Source organism: Rhamphochromis longiceps, linkage group LG20 (genome assembly GCF_057381845.1).
Source record: "Rhamphochromis longiceps isolate RC_006_pf linkage group LG20, R_longiceps_female_GT1.1, whole genome shotgun sequence".
Classification (NCBI taxonomy): Eukaryota; Metazoa; Chordata; class Actinopteri; order Cichliformes; family Cichlidae; genus Rhamphochromis; species Rhamphochromis longiceps.
In genome coordinates, this window is record NC_140576.1 from 12895974 (window position 1) to 12909989 (window position 14016).

Below are 14016 nucleotides of genomic sequence, written 5' to 3' on the forward strand. Positions count from 1 at the left end.
GTAGACACATCTGAGTTTTGCAGTGATGCACACATGCTCAGTGAAACAAAAAGTTAAAGAAGCGATACCTGGAATCTTTGTCAGAACACCGTTATCTAAACGTGTAATTTTAGTCAGCCCATCAGACAGAAACACCCTCTTTCTGTTTTCTTTCATTTTATGATGATCGATCAGTGTAGCCGCTTACCAGACACATTAATTTCAGTTACAAGCAGACAAGCCAACATTTAACTAGCGATTAAATTAAATGACTCTAAAGATGGTGTTAATATTGATTTCGTGCATTACCGTCCTTGATTGTCAAGTTTCTAGCGATCACTCTGACCATCAGCACAACACTACCTGTGTCACCTTTCTGCTGTTTAACCGTGTGGTCATGACAGTGTTTCTCAACCACTGTGCCATCGTGACAAATGATCAGGTGTGTCGTGGAAGATTATCTAGTTTCACCTGATTGGTATTCTAAGTGACAGACGTGAGTAACAGGCAGAACAATTACATTCTTTTCCACTAGAGGGCAGTACAACATCTTGCTCCAATTAAATGGGTTGCCAACTGCCAGTAAAACAGAAGAAGACGAAGAAGAAATTACATAGTCATGAGACAGCGCAGCGCATAATAGCAATAAATTAATATTTGAAAAGAAAAAGTAGTCAGGTTGACCTGGGTCATGGAGAAACTTCCGACCCAGATGACGGCCCTAGCGTGAGTAGTGGTTAAAAGAAAGCAAAAATGGTATATTGGGGACAAACGGAGCCAATTCTGCTATGCCTGGTGTGTGGGGAAAAATGATCAATATGCGCTTTTGTGACATTTTTGTTTGGTGGTGTGCTGTGATTTTTTTCTAATGCGAAATATGTGCTGTGGCTCCAAAAGGTTGGGAAACACTAAGTTATGGTGACTCTGATTTAGCATTTCCGCGTTGCCAGTTCAAAGGTGGATCGAGCTAAGTATTGAATGCAAATGTGCTGTGTGGTGCTTAATATTGCTCTGAATACAGTCAAAAATAAGATTTAGACTTGGAGATGCTGATTTAGTTGTGGCTTTTTGTCTGTAGGGGGGGGGGGGGGAAGCATCATTGGGTAACAGACATGAACCGACAACGTCAGGTACCCAACAGAAAAATGGACAGACTCAATAAACATCAGTGTGTATACTTGAGCCATCCTCTTTAAGTGCATCGTGGTGTGGTGCTGCGGTGTGTTGTGTGTAAAGCCACGCTTGGCTGGCTGTTATCTACCATAGACTTGCAGGTCCCTGGAGGGACACCAGAGGAGTCATCTGATTCACTTTCAGCCTCGTCTTTGACTGCAAATTAAAACGGGACCAACACAGATAGAAAGGAGTGCAGCTTTTTTTCTTTTTTCTTTCTTTTTTTTTAAATTAAATCTCTTCTGATTCTACCTAATCCCCACCAAACCGATACTTGTCTAACATAGAAAATGAACACATGAACAATTTCAGTCTCTCTTTTCACCTGCATTAACATGCACCAGCTGCAGCCTTTCACCCGACAGTGGAAGCGTCTCTCCCGTCAGAAGCCCTCTCGCTCTTTGTCTCTCCTCAGTTAAGGTCTGTTTATGAAACACAGACGATTGGCTCTGATTTGATTTGGCGTTCAGCAGCCCTGATAATTATGATGAATCTTCCCCCCGCTGTACGCGTGTGCATGTGTGCGAGTAGACGCTCTTCACCTCAGTTACTTGCCGGCGCTGCTGCTTTTCAGTGCCACTGAGATCTGAGACCTGCGATACAAGAGCTTTAAAAATATTGATTGGCATTAATTTGCCTGGAGCACCAGATGTGTAAGATTTAGTGCATCAGGGCACTTCAGATAGTGACAACCCGTCAATCTCAATGATAGTTTGCAGGTATTATATTTTTCTACATATTGAGTTTTTCAGTGTAACAAATGCACCCATCTGGTGGTTTTTGAACTTTAAAAATCATGTGTGATGTTGTAGTGTCTTTAGCTAATTATATACAGCTTGTCTAATGTGGAAACTTCATATATGGCTTTTGCCAGATGCTACAAGCTTCATACTAAAGAAACATATCTTGATATGACAATCATAAAATTCTCCTATTTCATTATATAATCAAATAGTGATATGAATATATAGTGAGTGGAACTTGCGTTGATGGTATAATTTGGAAATGCTAGCACTAACAAAAAGATAGGAGGTTAAAATTTAGAGAGGCAAGGTTGAGAAGGTTTGGACATCTGGATAGGAGGGGTGGTGAAGATGTTGAACACAGAATTTTGAATATGGCGCTGCCAGGCAGGAGGGAAAGAGGAAGATCTTAGGGGATGTGAAGAAAAGAAGACATGCAGAGGGTTGATGTGACAGAAGAATGCTAGGGATAGCATGAGACGGAGGCAGATGATCCACTGTGGTGACACCGGCGTAAAGCAAGCAGCTGAAAAAAGACGATCTAGGAGATCAGACAGAATGGCAGGGGTCTCGCTCCCACTTGTTCAGAATGGAACCCCTTATGTTTCTAGAGAAAGCATGTGGCTTTCTTCATAGTCTGTGGAAATGCTGCTGTTGTGGTGGGAATGGCGATCTAAGAAGAGAGATTTGGCTTAAAGCTTTTCTAGGTGTTTAGAGTCACCTGTGTATCCAAACGCTGTCCCCATGTTTATTTGCCTTTCTATGAAACTCTGCTTTGGCAACAGTGGGAAAGAAAAACTCCCTTTTAACAGTAAGAAACCTGTGTCAGAACCAGGCTCAGGGAGGGGCGGCCATCTCCCATGACCGGTTTGGGTTGGCAGGGGGGTGGCATGCTGAATTCAAATAGCTAACATGATTCAGATTGTCTGAACATTGCAGCTTTTCCTTTAATGCAAAAGAAGACAAATGAATCTGTCTTGGAGGCCTGGGTCATAAATTGCCTGTTTCTTCATTAAATTAGTTTAACTGGTGAATTGTTTTAAATTAACAAATTGGATCATACAGATTTATGACACTGGATGCCTAATTAAAAGCAGAATTGGTGGATCTGTTGTGATCCTGCAATTCTGGTAGAAGCTAATTAGATCAGATCATCTTATTGTGCTAAAAGGCCAATGTGCCAATCAGTGAACAAGCCACATGTGTGCCAAACATCAGTATCACTGCATCTCAAATGGAAACCTGGATTTATTTAAAGACCAAACATTTGGAACAATAATATGTCTTTAATCTTTTATTGATATTAGTTGCACATTAATGTTGTTTTATTCAAGAAATGCAGGTTAAATATTCAGTTATATGATTGTTCTACATTCTCAAAACATGTTGTGCTAATCTGGAGCTGTGGAAATGACAAAAAACATGTATTATGTTCAGAAATGTTTAATTATACTTGATACATTTGGTGTTACAAGGTTAATCTTTTGCAAATTCCTATTGAATTGTTTACTTTTTGTTAGAGATGAATGAGATTGCATGCATGTTTCTTGGGGGAATCTAATCTGATCGCCTATGCTTTTGATTACATGAATTAATGGTCCTTCCTGTTTGTGCTTCATTCTTTCTCTTTTTATCCTGCTTTGTTTCTCTTCCTCCTTCACTCTTTCTCTGTCCCCCAACATATCTAGTCTGCAGATGAGATAGAATCAATGGTAAGCTTCATTCTGACCTTCAAAAATTCAGTCTCTTTTGTCCTTTCCATCTATTCCACTGCTTTCTCTCAGTGTTCCCTATTGTGCTCTTGCACAGGCTACAGGTCACTTTAAAACAAAATTGAAATTACCATTTATGTGTTGATTAGAGTCATTCTTAATCATTTCTGTTGAGCTGAAATCCTTGACAGCTGGAAGAGTGAAATATCTCTAAATTGCAGCATCTCATGAATTAAAAAAAAAAAAAGAAGAAGCAAAAACAACTTTGATTTGATTGAATTCAAAGCAAATCGAACCCCTCCTTTCCCGCTTCCTTCCTTCCTCCTTATTTTTTATTTTTATTTTTTAAACGCACTCACTATTCTAGGCTCTTCATCTCTTCTCAGTTTAATGCTCCTCCAGCCCTTTCATTCAAATATTCACATACCTTCTTCCTACTTTTAACAGTCCCTATTCATTCTTTTATCTCCATTGCTTCCGTTCTTTGTTTCATTACTTTGACCTTGCTTTCTTTATACATATGGCAACATTTTTCTGCTGTATAAATATATAACGTCAGTCACAAAGCACTGGAATAAAATCACATTTTGTTACTATAATGTATCAACAGCAGTTTCTCTATGGCTGTAACAAATAATTGATTTCTTCAGCTAGTTAATTCAATGCTTTTTAAAAGAAAATGCCAATATTGGCCCTCATTTACTGTAATAACTATATGTACATACAAATCTGTGTATGTAATCATCGATACAAAAGTTTCACAGTCAAATCATTGATTCATCAATAATTTATCAATAAATTTGTTTGTACATAACAAAAGAATAAAATCCTGGCTGTCTTAGGAAATGTACATCTAAGTCTTTGAAATAAATGCTACTACTAATAATAATGATAATAATAATGATAATATGAAGAATAAGGCCATTATCTATAATTTTCTGACATGGCGTAAGACATGCTCAGAATTAATACAAAAAAATTCAATTGCATTTAAAGGAAACAAAATGGAAAGGTGCAGGCTTACAGTTTAAATTTAAACCGATTCCTCATCATTCATTAAAAACATCAAACACTCTTGTCTGAAAGAATAGTTTCAGTTTCTTCAGACTTGGAGTTTCTCCTGCTTCCTTGCCTCATAGGTGCAGGCTTTTTATGCTTCACCAGGAGAGAAATGGGGACAGTATGCAGCTCGCGTAAGCCTGTTTGTTCAGAATGATTCAGATTTTCGAATTTACGCTCAGTAGTAAGTGATAGGCCGGTGCGCACGTTTCCTAAATGCAACAATGATTGTATGCACTTGTTTTTTGCACAGGGTAAGAACGTTTCCGTGCACGTGTTGGTAAAAAGGCCCATCGTCTTTGCAGCTTTTCTTGCATTTCTCTTGTGTCTCATGTCTCTTTTGTGAGCTTTTCCATTTTTCTGTCTGCTCTATGTCTCCAACACAAGTTTTTTTTTTTTTTTCTGCTCTCATTTAGTCACTGTGGTGTAGATTTGCATGTGTATGCATGTCTGTCAGCATGCTTGCACTAAATTGCACTTGTTCATGTTTCTTTGTGTGTAACTGCCATCTTGCAGCTTCAAAACTACTTGTAAATAACATGGTTGGATGTAAGATGGTGCTTATGGGAGGGAGTAAAAGAGAATCCATGGGTGAATAAACAGAGGGGTGCAGGTGAAAAGAAATAAAAGATAAAAGTCTGATTTGAGAGCTGTGATTATATATGGCATTTTTTTTTCTTTTTGCTTAATCGATACCTTAAAGCTGGACTTTGCACAGAGAAAGGACAGAGAACTTGTGTGTACCTGTATCACTGATGTTGCAGGGACACATCTGTTTACACTGTCACACTGTGAAGACTCTATTTTCTTGGAGACAAAATCGTGTCCCCATCTTGAGGCTGTTAAATCTTAGATTTAGAAGATATGTTAACTTTTTTTTTACTGTACTAAGTCATATGCTGGTCTGTACTGCATTCATTTGCCAGTGCTGTATTTGTACAGTGGTGTCCAAGAGACTCAGACCAGATCAAGACAAAACAGAGAACATATTCATCCATCCACTTTCTGACACTTATCTAGGGTCGGGGGGCAGCAGTCTATTCATAGTAGCTCAGACCTCCTTTTCCCCAGCTTCCTCCTCCAGGCATTTCAAAGCCATGTCCTAGGCCTGCCCCAGGGCCTCCCCCTGGTAGGATATGCCCAGAACACTTCACTCAGGAGGTGCCCAGCAGGCATCCTAGTCATATATCTAAACTCTCTCACCCCTCCCTCCCCCATTCCCTCTCTAAGGGAGAGCAGAGCTGCCTTTCAGGGGAAGCATTACAATCTCATTCACAGAGTCTGACTCAAGTAAATAAAATGGGAGCCACTGTTCACCCATCACAAGTATGGCTGTGCCCCAAGTTTCCAGCTGAACATGGCTTGCTATACTTTCAAAGTGAGAATAAGAGGCAGAGTGCCCGAAGTTGGATTGTTATTCTAAGCAAGGATTTCTCAGCATCGAATAATGTAGAGGTGAAATGTATCTACTTGAAGCTAACTAATTATCTTATCTTGTTTTGTCCATACAAAAACATAATTGATCACAAGCGCAAGGGAGATATATGTGGGCTGTTTCTTGGCTACAGGAACTGACTCCACAAGAATATATGATGTAATGCATTAATTAGTAAGCTTTCAAAGTATTTTTGGTGTCAAACTGTCCTTCAGTGGGTTAAAACTGTTGCATCCAAGGGACAGCTAGCCAGACTAGGAGTGACCGCTTAATCAACATGTTCATCAAAATTCATTTATGGAAAGATCAAACAACAGACATAGATTTTGCTGAATGAAGGCTGCAAATTTAGAGGACGTGCCTAATCTGGAGTTTGATATCTGCCACAAAGTGACTCCACGGAGTAGATGTAGTACTTCCATGTAGTTTCCATCTTTTGAGAGAGATTCACAATGCAGCAACATAATGAACCCAAGCATACCATACACACGGTCCTGGTGCTTCTTGACCTTTGCAAGAAATACAGGCACCTGAATCTGACCCCAAAGAAAATTTAGAGTATTTGGACACTGAGGGAGTTCCTCACATTACAAACACTTTTTGCTAGAAGGTCCTGAGTTTTACTCCACCATCTGTCCGAGACTTTTGTGTGGCATGTTCTCCCTGTGGGTTCTCTCCAGGTACTCTAGCTTTCTCCCACTGTCCAAATACATGCATTTACTGGTGTTAGGTTAAATAGTGATTCTAAAATGCCCATAGGTGTAAATATGGCTGTGAATTGTTGTCTGTCTCTCTGTATTAGCCCCAAAGACTTCAAAGAAACCACAAAAAGCCAAAAATTGACAAAACATTCATGACCATGATAAGTGTTTGTAACCTTTTTTTTATAGCTGTATAAACTACAAGTTAGGTTACTAGTATTTTTATGTTAAATGATAACAACATATCTTTCCATGTCAGTTACATTTTTAAATTTCAATATGATACAACAGCATTAACATAACTTTTTTCTTCTCTCCTCTCCCATTGATCTTAACTTGTGGCAAACCACTGCCTAAAATGTTTGCATGCATGTGTATTTTTACTTGCAGGTTCAGCATCTACAGAAGAAAGACTCACAGCTGAAAGCACTGGATGCCTTCTACAAGGAGCAACTGGCACAACTGGAGAAGAGGGTAAAACATTTGCACAATCACACAACTAACACATAAACAGGTTTCGAGCAGCATCATTTTAGGTTTCACCGGCTTTTAAAAAGTCACATGTTATATAGGTGTACAGACATGGGCAGACTTGATGTACACACATACATAAATATGGTCGAGCAACCAGAATTCAGTCAGTTAAGTGACTTTGGTGCATCAACCTGGCAATAAAAGGTGGAGTTGGCCTGCTATTAGTTTTGGACTGGGCCAAGTTGTAATAAAAAGATGATTAACTGTAATAACTCTGCAACACTGTTGTTGCCATAGATGTTAAGGAGGCACTAACACATCCTCCAACCACACACACCCATATTTTGCTCAATTGCGGTTTATTTCACACCTCAAACATTTAGTAAACAATTAAGCAAATACAAGTAATCTGCAGGTAGTAAGAAAATAAACTAACTCTTTTACGCTACGTCCACACCTACACGGGTATTTTTGAAAACGCAGCGTCCACACGTAAACGGCTTTTCGAATCACCGAAAACTGAGATTTTTTTAAAACTCCTTTTTTGCGTTTACGTGTGGACGAAGAATACAGAGTTCGTCACACAACGTCAAAGGTATGTGCCTTTTTCACGTCAGCTGTGCTCCACGTTATTGCTTATATGAGAGGAATTGCAGAATGGCAGATAAACAGTATTTTGTCTCCATCTTCAGGTTTTACACTCTTACATATACGCACGCAGTTACAGTCCCTCCATTTAGAAAGGCAGAGGCGTCACAGTGTGATTATTTTACATGTAGTTGTTTTTTTTCTGTGCAATAATATTCAACATTGCTATCAATACATTTTTCAAAAAATGCCTCTCTGTGCAAAATGGGTTCAAAAACATAAACTGCTGTGGGATACTGTTTGTCCGTGATTTGAACCGGGGGAACAAATCGTGGCAGGATCAGCCTGATATTATTTGTATCCCGCTGTAACTTTACTGTATGAAGAGCTAACATCTCCAAAATGTCAGGAGTAGTTAGTCATTACAAGAAGTGTTTGTGGACTAAAAATCAAGAATGTGGGATACTGTTTGCCCGTGATTTGAAGAGCCCAGCGCTGCTCCCGACGCAGGGAAAACCAATTCTGCAGGGGAGACCTACCTCGGCACTTGTGCAGGTGAAACCAAAGGGAAGATATGCTTCACCATATTTTCTAGTCTTTGGCTTGAAAGGAGGTTGGTTTGGAAACATATTCAGCGATGCTTCATCTCCTGCTTTGCGTTTGTGTGGGCGCCCCGTGCTAGCAGTGTCCAAGCGTTGTTTTTGTTTTGTTTTTTTTCCCTTTTCATGCCGAGCCCCCCCTGCAATGGTACTGCGCCCCCCCTAGGGGGCGGACCCCACACTTTGGGAAGGTCTGCTCTAGCGTGAGTGAGCCATTATGAAAATCATGTGCTGAAGCATGAGCACGAAGTGGAAACACACTTTTATGTGGACATATTCAACAATATGATCCGCACGAATGGATATATTTACTCAGCAGCAACATTATGACAGACAGTAAATTGATATAAATGATCTCCCAGGTTTGTGAGCAAACAAATGCATCTACAGTAGATTTAACCTGACTGATACAGCGGAATTCAATGCACAAAAAGTGTGTAGCAGAAGCACTCCACCAGGTGTATCCGTAAATGTGATTCAAAAAAAGGAAACAAATTTGAGCCAGCCTGAGTATCTCCAGAGAGCCCTTACAAGCCCTTGCGTTGCCTTTCATCTTTCGGTCTGACATTTGCCAGGCAGAAGAGGTGGGGTTTCAAGTTAAATCTCGGCCTCACCAGGCGCCACACAAAAAGGACCTTTTCGCGGTCTCTCTGGGAGAAGCACTCCTCTGTACTTCAGACTGACAAGACCTTTATAGGACATTATGTGTAAAATCCAAGTATTATGTTCTGTTTACCATGGATAATTCAAGCTTGACGGGGACAGGGTGGTGGCAGTAGACAGAGCCACATGGGACAACTGTAACATTGGAGTGTCATCATTCCCCTGTGGCTGAGTGGACACTTTACAGCCACTCTGTTGCTGTGTTACATTTTCTTTTGTTTATTTGTGATTGCTAATTGAGATTTATTTTCTGTTTTCCAAGTTTGGAATAGGTGGTCCTTTAGTTTTAAAGATTTGTGAGCATTTGTGTGGTTGTATGCATGTGAGTAAAGGTTATGTTTAGTGCGCCATAAGCCACAATAAGCTGATAGAGTCACTGACTTGGGCAATAGGCAAGGCAAGTTTATTTACATAGCACAATTCAACAGCAAGGTGATTCAAAGTGCTTTACAGAGACATTAAAAAATAAAAACAAATAAAAAATATGATTTAAAATGGGGGGGCGGAACAGTAGATAAAATCAGTAGTTAAAATGTAAGTTTTGAAATTTAAGCTTAAAAGTAAAACAGTGTGGATTTGGTGCTTTATTCAAATGCAGCTGAGAACAGGTGAGTCTTCAACCTGGAATTTAATAAACTGAGTGTTTCAGCTGATATGAGGCTTTCTGGGAGTTTGTTCCAGATATAAGGAGCATAAAAGCTGAATGCAGCTTCTCCATGTCTGGTTCTGACTCTGGGAACTGATTAAAAAAAAAAAAAAAAGGCTTTTTTCTGCTTGGTTAAATCTGAAGTTAGGGATTTTTTTTTTTTTTTTTAAACCAGAAGTCCAATTCTTTCTGGCTAGCCTCTTTGCTGAAGACAAGTAAAAAGGACAAGAAAGAGTTCTTTCTTTCTCTTTCTTTCTTTTTCCCGATTGTGTTCCTGTCTAGTTTAAATAACAGAAGGACAAACGCAAGCAGGCTTAAACCACCACAGCACAAAATCTGTATTCCGTTTACCACGCAGTCAACCTAAATAATCATTTATTACCTTGATGAATAGTCTCTACACATATTTGAATTAGCCACACACAGAGGTCTTGGTGTCAGATGCTTGGCTATTTGTGTTAGTCTCATTAGTAACAGGTTGGGTTTGCAGAGGGAGTAGAAGAGTGGCAGGCTGGCATACGGGTGGCACAAGCTGTGTTTACTGTAGAGCTTAGGATGTTTACAGACAGTCCTCAATGTGTGGGCATGTGCGTCAGGCAAAGGAAGAGGGAGATGTTTTGCATGCATACTGTATATTCAGGTGGATGTGTGCAGTATATGTAAATTCACGGGTCTATCTGAAAGCTCAGTGTGTTTGCAGACTACACCAGCAGTCACATAAGAGACTGGTCAAAGTGTTCTCGATGCTTGATGTTCAGTTTTCAGTAGATGTGAATTAAGCGAAGCTTAGCTAGGTTTATGTTAATACATTTATGTACATTTCATATGTGCCGAGAAATTAAAAGAAGGATTTGTTTGTCATTTGCAAATACCGGAGTGGTGTAAGATCAAGCACTCACAATGGTTATGACTGTTAATATCTTTGAACATACTCTGGAAATGGATTTGTCAAATACAAAATGTTTGTCATGTAGCTTAGTCTCAGTTTTCGGTGACAAAGAAAAAAAATTGCTAAAATATTTACAGTGGGGCAAAAAAGTATTTAGTCAGCCACCGATTGTGCAAGTTCCCCCACCTAAAATGATGACAGAGGTCAGTAATTTGCACCAGAGGTACACTTCAACTGTGAGAGACAGAATGTGAAAAAAAAATCCATGAATCCACATGGTAGGATTTGTAAAGAATTTATTCGTAAATCAGGGTGGAAAATAAGTATTTGGTCAATAACAAAAATACAACTCAATACTTTGTAACATAACCTTTGTTGGCAATAACAGAGGTCAAACGTTTACTATAGGTCTTTACCAGGTTTGCACACACAGTAGCTGGTATTTTGGCCCATTCCTCCATGCAGATCTTCTCGAGAGCAGTGATGTTTTGGGGCTGTCGCCGAGCAACACTGACTTTCAACTCCCGCCACAGATTTTCTATGGGGTTGAGGTCTGGAGACTGGCTAGGCCACTCCAGGACTTTCAAATGCTTCTTACGGAGCCACTCCTTTGTTGCCCGGGCGGTGTGTTTTGGATCATTGTCATGTTGGAAGACCCAGCCTCGTTTCATCTTCAAAGTTCTCACTGATGGAAGGAGGTTTTGGCTCAAAATCTCACGATACATGGCCCCATTCATTCTGTCCTTAACACGGATCAGTCGTCCTGTCCCCTTGGCAGAAAAACAGCCCCATAGCATGATGTTTCCACCCCCATGCTTCACAGTAGGTATGGTGTTCTTGGGATGCAACTCAGTATTCTTCTTCCTCCAAACACGACGAGTTGAGTTTATACCAAAAAGTTCTACTTTGGTTTCATCTGACCACATGACATTCTCCCAATCCTCTGCTGTATCATCCATGTGCTCTCTGGCAAACTTCAGACGGGCCTGGACATGCACTGGCTTCAGCAGCGGAACACGTCTGGCACTGCGGGATTTGATTCCCTGCCGTTGTAGTGTGTTACTGATGGTGACCTTTGTTACTTTGGTCCCAGCTCTCTGCAGGTCATTCACCAGGTCCCCCCGTGTGGTTCTGGGATCTTTGCTCACCGTTCTCATGATCATTTTGACCCCACGGGATGAGATCTTGCGTGGAGCCCCAGATCGAGGGAGATTATCAGTGGTCTTGTATGTCTTCCATTTTCTGATGATTGCTCCCACAGTTGATTTTTTTCACACCAAGCTGCTTGCCTATTGTAGATTCACTCTTCCCAGTCTGGTGCAGGTCTACAATACTTTTCCTGGTGTCCTTCGAAAGCTCTTTGGTCTTGGCCATGGCGGCGTTTGGAGTCTGACTGTTTGAGGCTGTGGACAGGTGTCTTTTATACAGATGATGAGTTCAAACAGGTGCCATTCATACAGGTAACGAGTGGGGGACAGAAAAGCTTCTTACAGAAGACGTTACAGGTCTGTGAGAGCCAGAGATTTTCCATGTTTGAGGTGACCAAATACTTATTTTCCACCCTGATTTACGAATAAATTCTTTACAAATCCTACCATGTGAATTCATGGATTTTTTTTTCACATTCTGTCTCTCACAGTTGAAGTGTACCTCTGGTGCAAATTACTGACCTCTGTCATCATTTTAAGTGGGGGAACTTGCACAATCGGTGGCTGACTAAATACTTTTTTGCCCCACTGTACTATAGGGTATTGCTTTTGCTTTTAAAGACACAAAACATAGTATTTGAACTTTAACTGACCCTAAAAGTCTTGTTTCATCTTAACGAATTGCTCAAGAAAAATCGTTTGCCACTATTTTGACAATGTCAGGAGCGACTTAACTGGACAACCTGATTGAAGTGCGTCTGTCTTTCATTTGAGAAAATCAATACTAACATTTATCTGCCGTGGAAGCATATATTTTGTTAGTTCGGCAAGCACTTTTTAATATCTCCCTAATTCTTCCTTTATTTCCCCCCTTCCTATTTCTCTCACTGGTGGTCTTGCACTCTCTGTCACACTCTCCTGTCACAGTATGGAGTATTGTTTGAAGCTGGTGGAAATAGAGCATACAGAAGGAGATAATAATCCTCCTCCAAGTCTGACAGGTTGCTTGACAGGCTGTCAGCAGGGGCCTCTATGTAGTGCACCAGAAATATCTGCACACTTAAACGCACACTCACTGCTTCACTCCAAATCATTCCAAAGGCAGTACCTTTATTCCTGGCCAAACAGAGGCGAGAGAATATTTCGGACGGCATGCACACAGACACACACTGCTGTGTTTTCATTATTTCAGAGGACAGTACATCGACTTTGATTCATTCTCTGGAGATTTACCATAACCCTACATCTAACGTGTTAGCTGGTCATGCTAGCAATGAACGTTGCCTTCTTAATAAAATAAATTTACAATATTAGAACTTTTTTTCTAGACATTTTTTTATAACAGATTTTCATGACAGATTTATATCCCCACAGCAGGTGGAATATAAGCGCACACATATGCAGGTGTAAACATATAGATCTTTATACATATACACCCACATTGACGCTTACTGTATGTGTGATCCTAGCCCAATGGAGCTGTGCTGCTCTTCTGATCAGACCTCGAGTACTGCATTAAAAAAAAAAACCCCTCCGCTTTTTTGCTGTGTTGCACTTTCTTATGGAAACACATACACTCTGGGCCTTATGTAAACCAAGTCGAACTTTAACGCTTTCATCCTGCGAAAAGCTGTCTGCTCAATATGCGGCAGCGAGGGCTTCGGATCTGCTTATTAGTTGAGCTTGTTTGCAGTATTTCCACTGAGGCTGCACCCATCTGGAGATGAAGATAGCAGTTTCATAATGAGTTAATGTTACTAAACATTGCAGAGTTGTGGTTAACATTCCAGTTGCCTCATTATTCTTCCTGAGCAAAAGGAGCACTGCTATAACTGTGGTAAACACACACCATTAAATCCAGCCAGCAACATTCAAGTATGCAGTGTCCAGAAGAAGGCATAGTGAGACTGAAAAAGTAGAAAAATGATTCAAATAAATGTTTTTTCTTTTCTTTGTTTTTGTTTTGCAAACTTTGGTTGTTGACTAAATGTTACATGCTGTGCTTTTATTCTGTATTATGTTATATAACCATTCAGAGAAGGTGGTAAATTACACAAGGATATAACACGGAATAGAACACGATCCCCAATTATTAAATAAAATATCTAATACATATATTTTAAATGTTTTTGGAAAACATTTTAGCTGAATTTAACATTTGTAGCTTTTTGTGTGATATGATCCCGCTATTAAAACAGCTGTAGCTG

At 40.0% G+C, this 14016-nt stretch overlaps 1 protein-coding gene across 1 annotated transcript in view; it reads left to right on the plus strand.

Moving 5' to 3' along the window:
• The window catches only part of chchd6a (coiled-coil-helix-coiled-coil-helix domain containing 6a), a 75033-nt gene that overhangs the window by 19951 nt on the left and 41066 nt on the right, over positions 1 to 14016 (plus strand). Inside the window, exon 5 of the mRNA XM_085394454.1 lies at positions 7193 to 7276. Coding sequence (XP_085250580.1) covers positions 7193 to 7276 — 84 coding nt within the window. The remainder of the gene's footprint in view (positions 1 to 7192; positions 7277 to 14016) is intronic.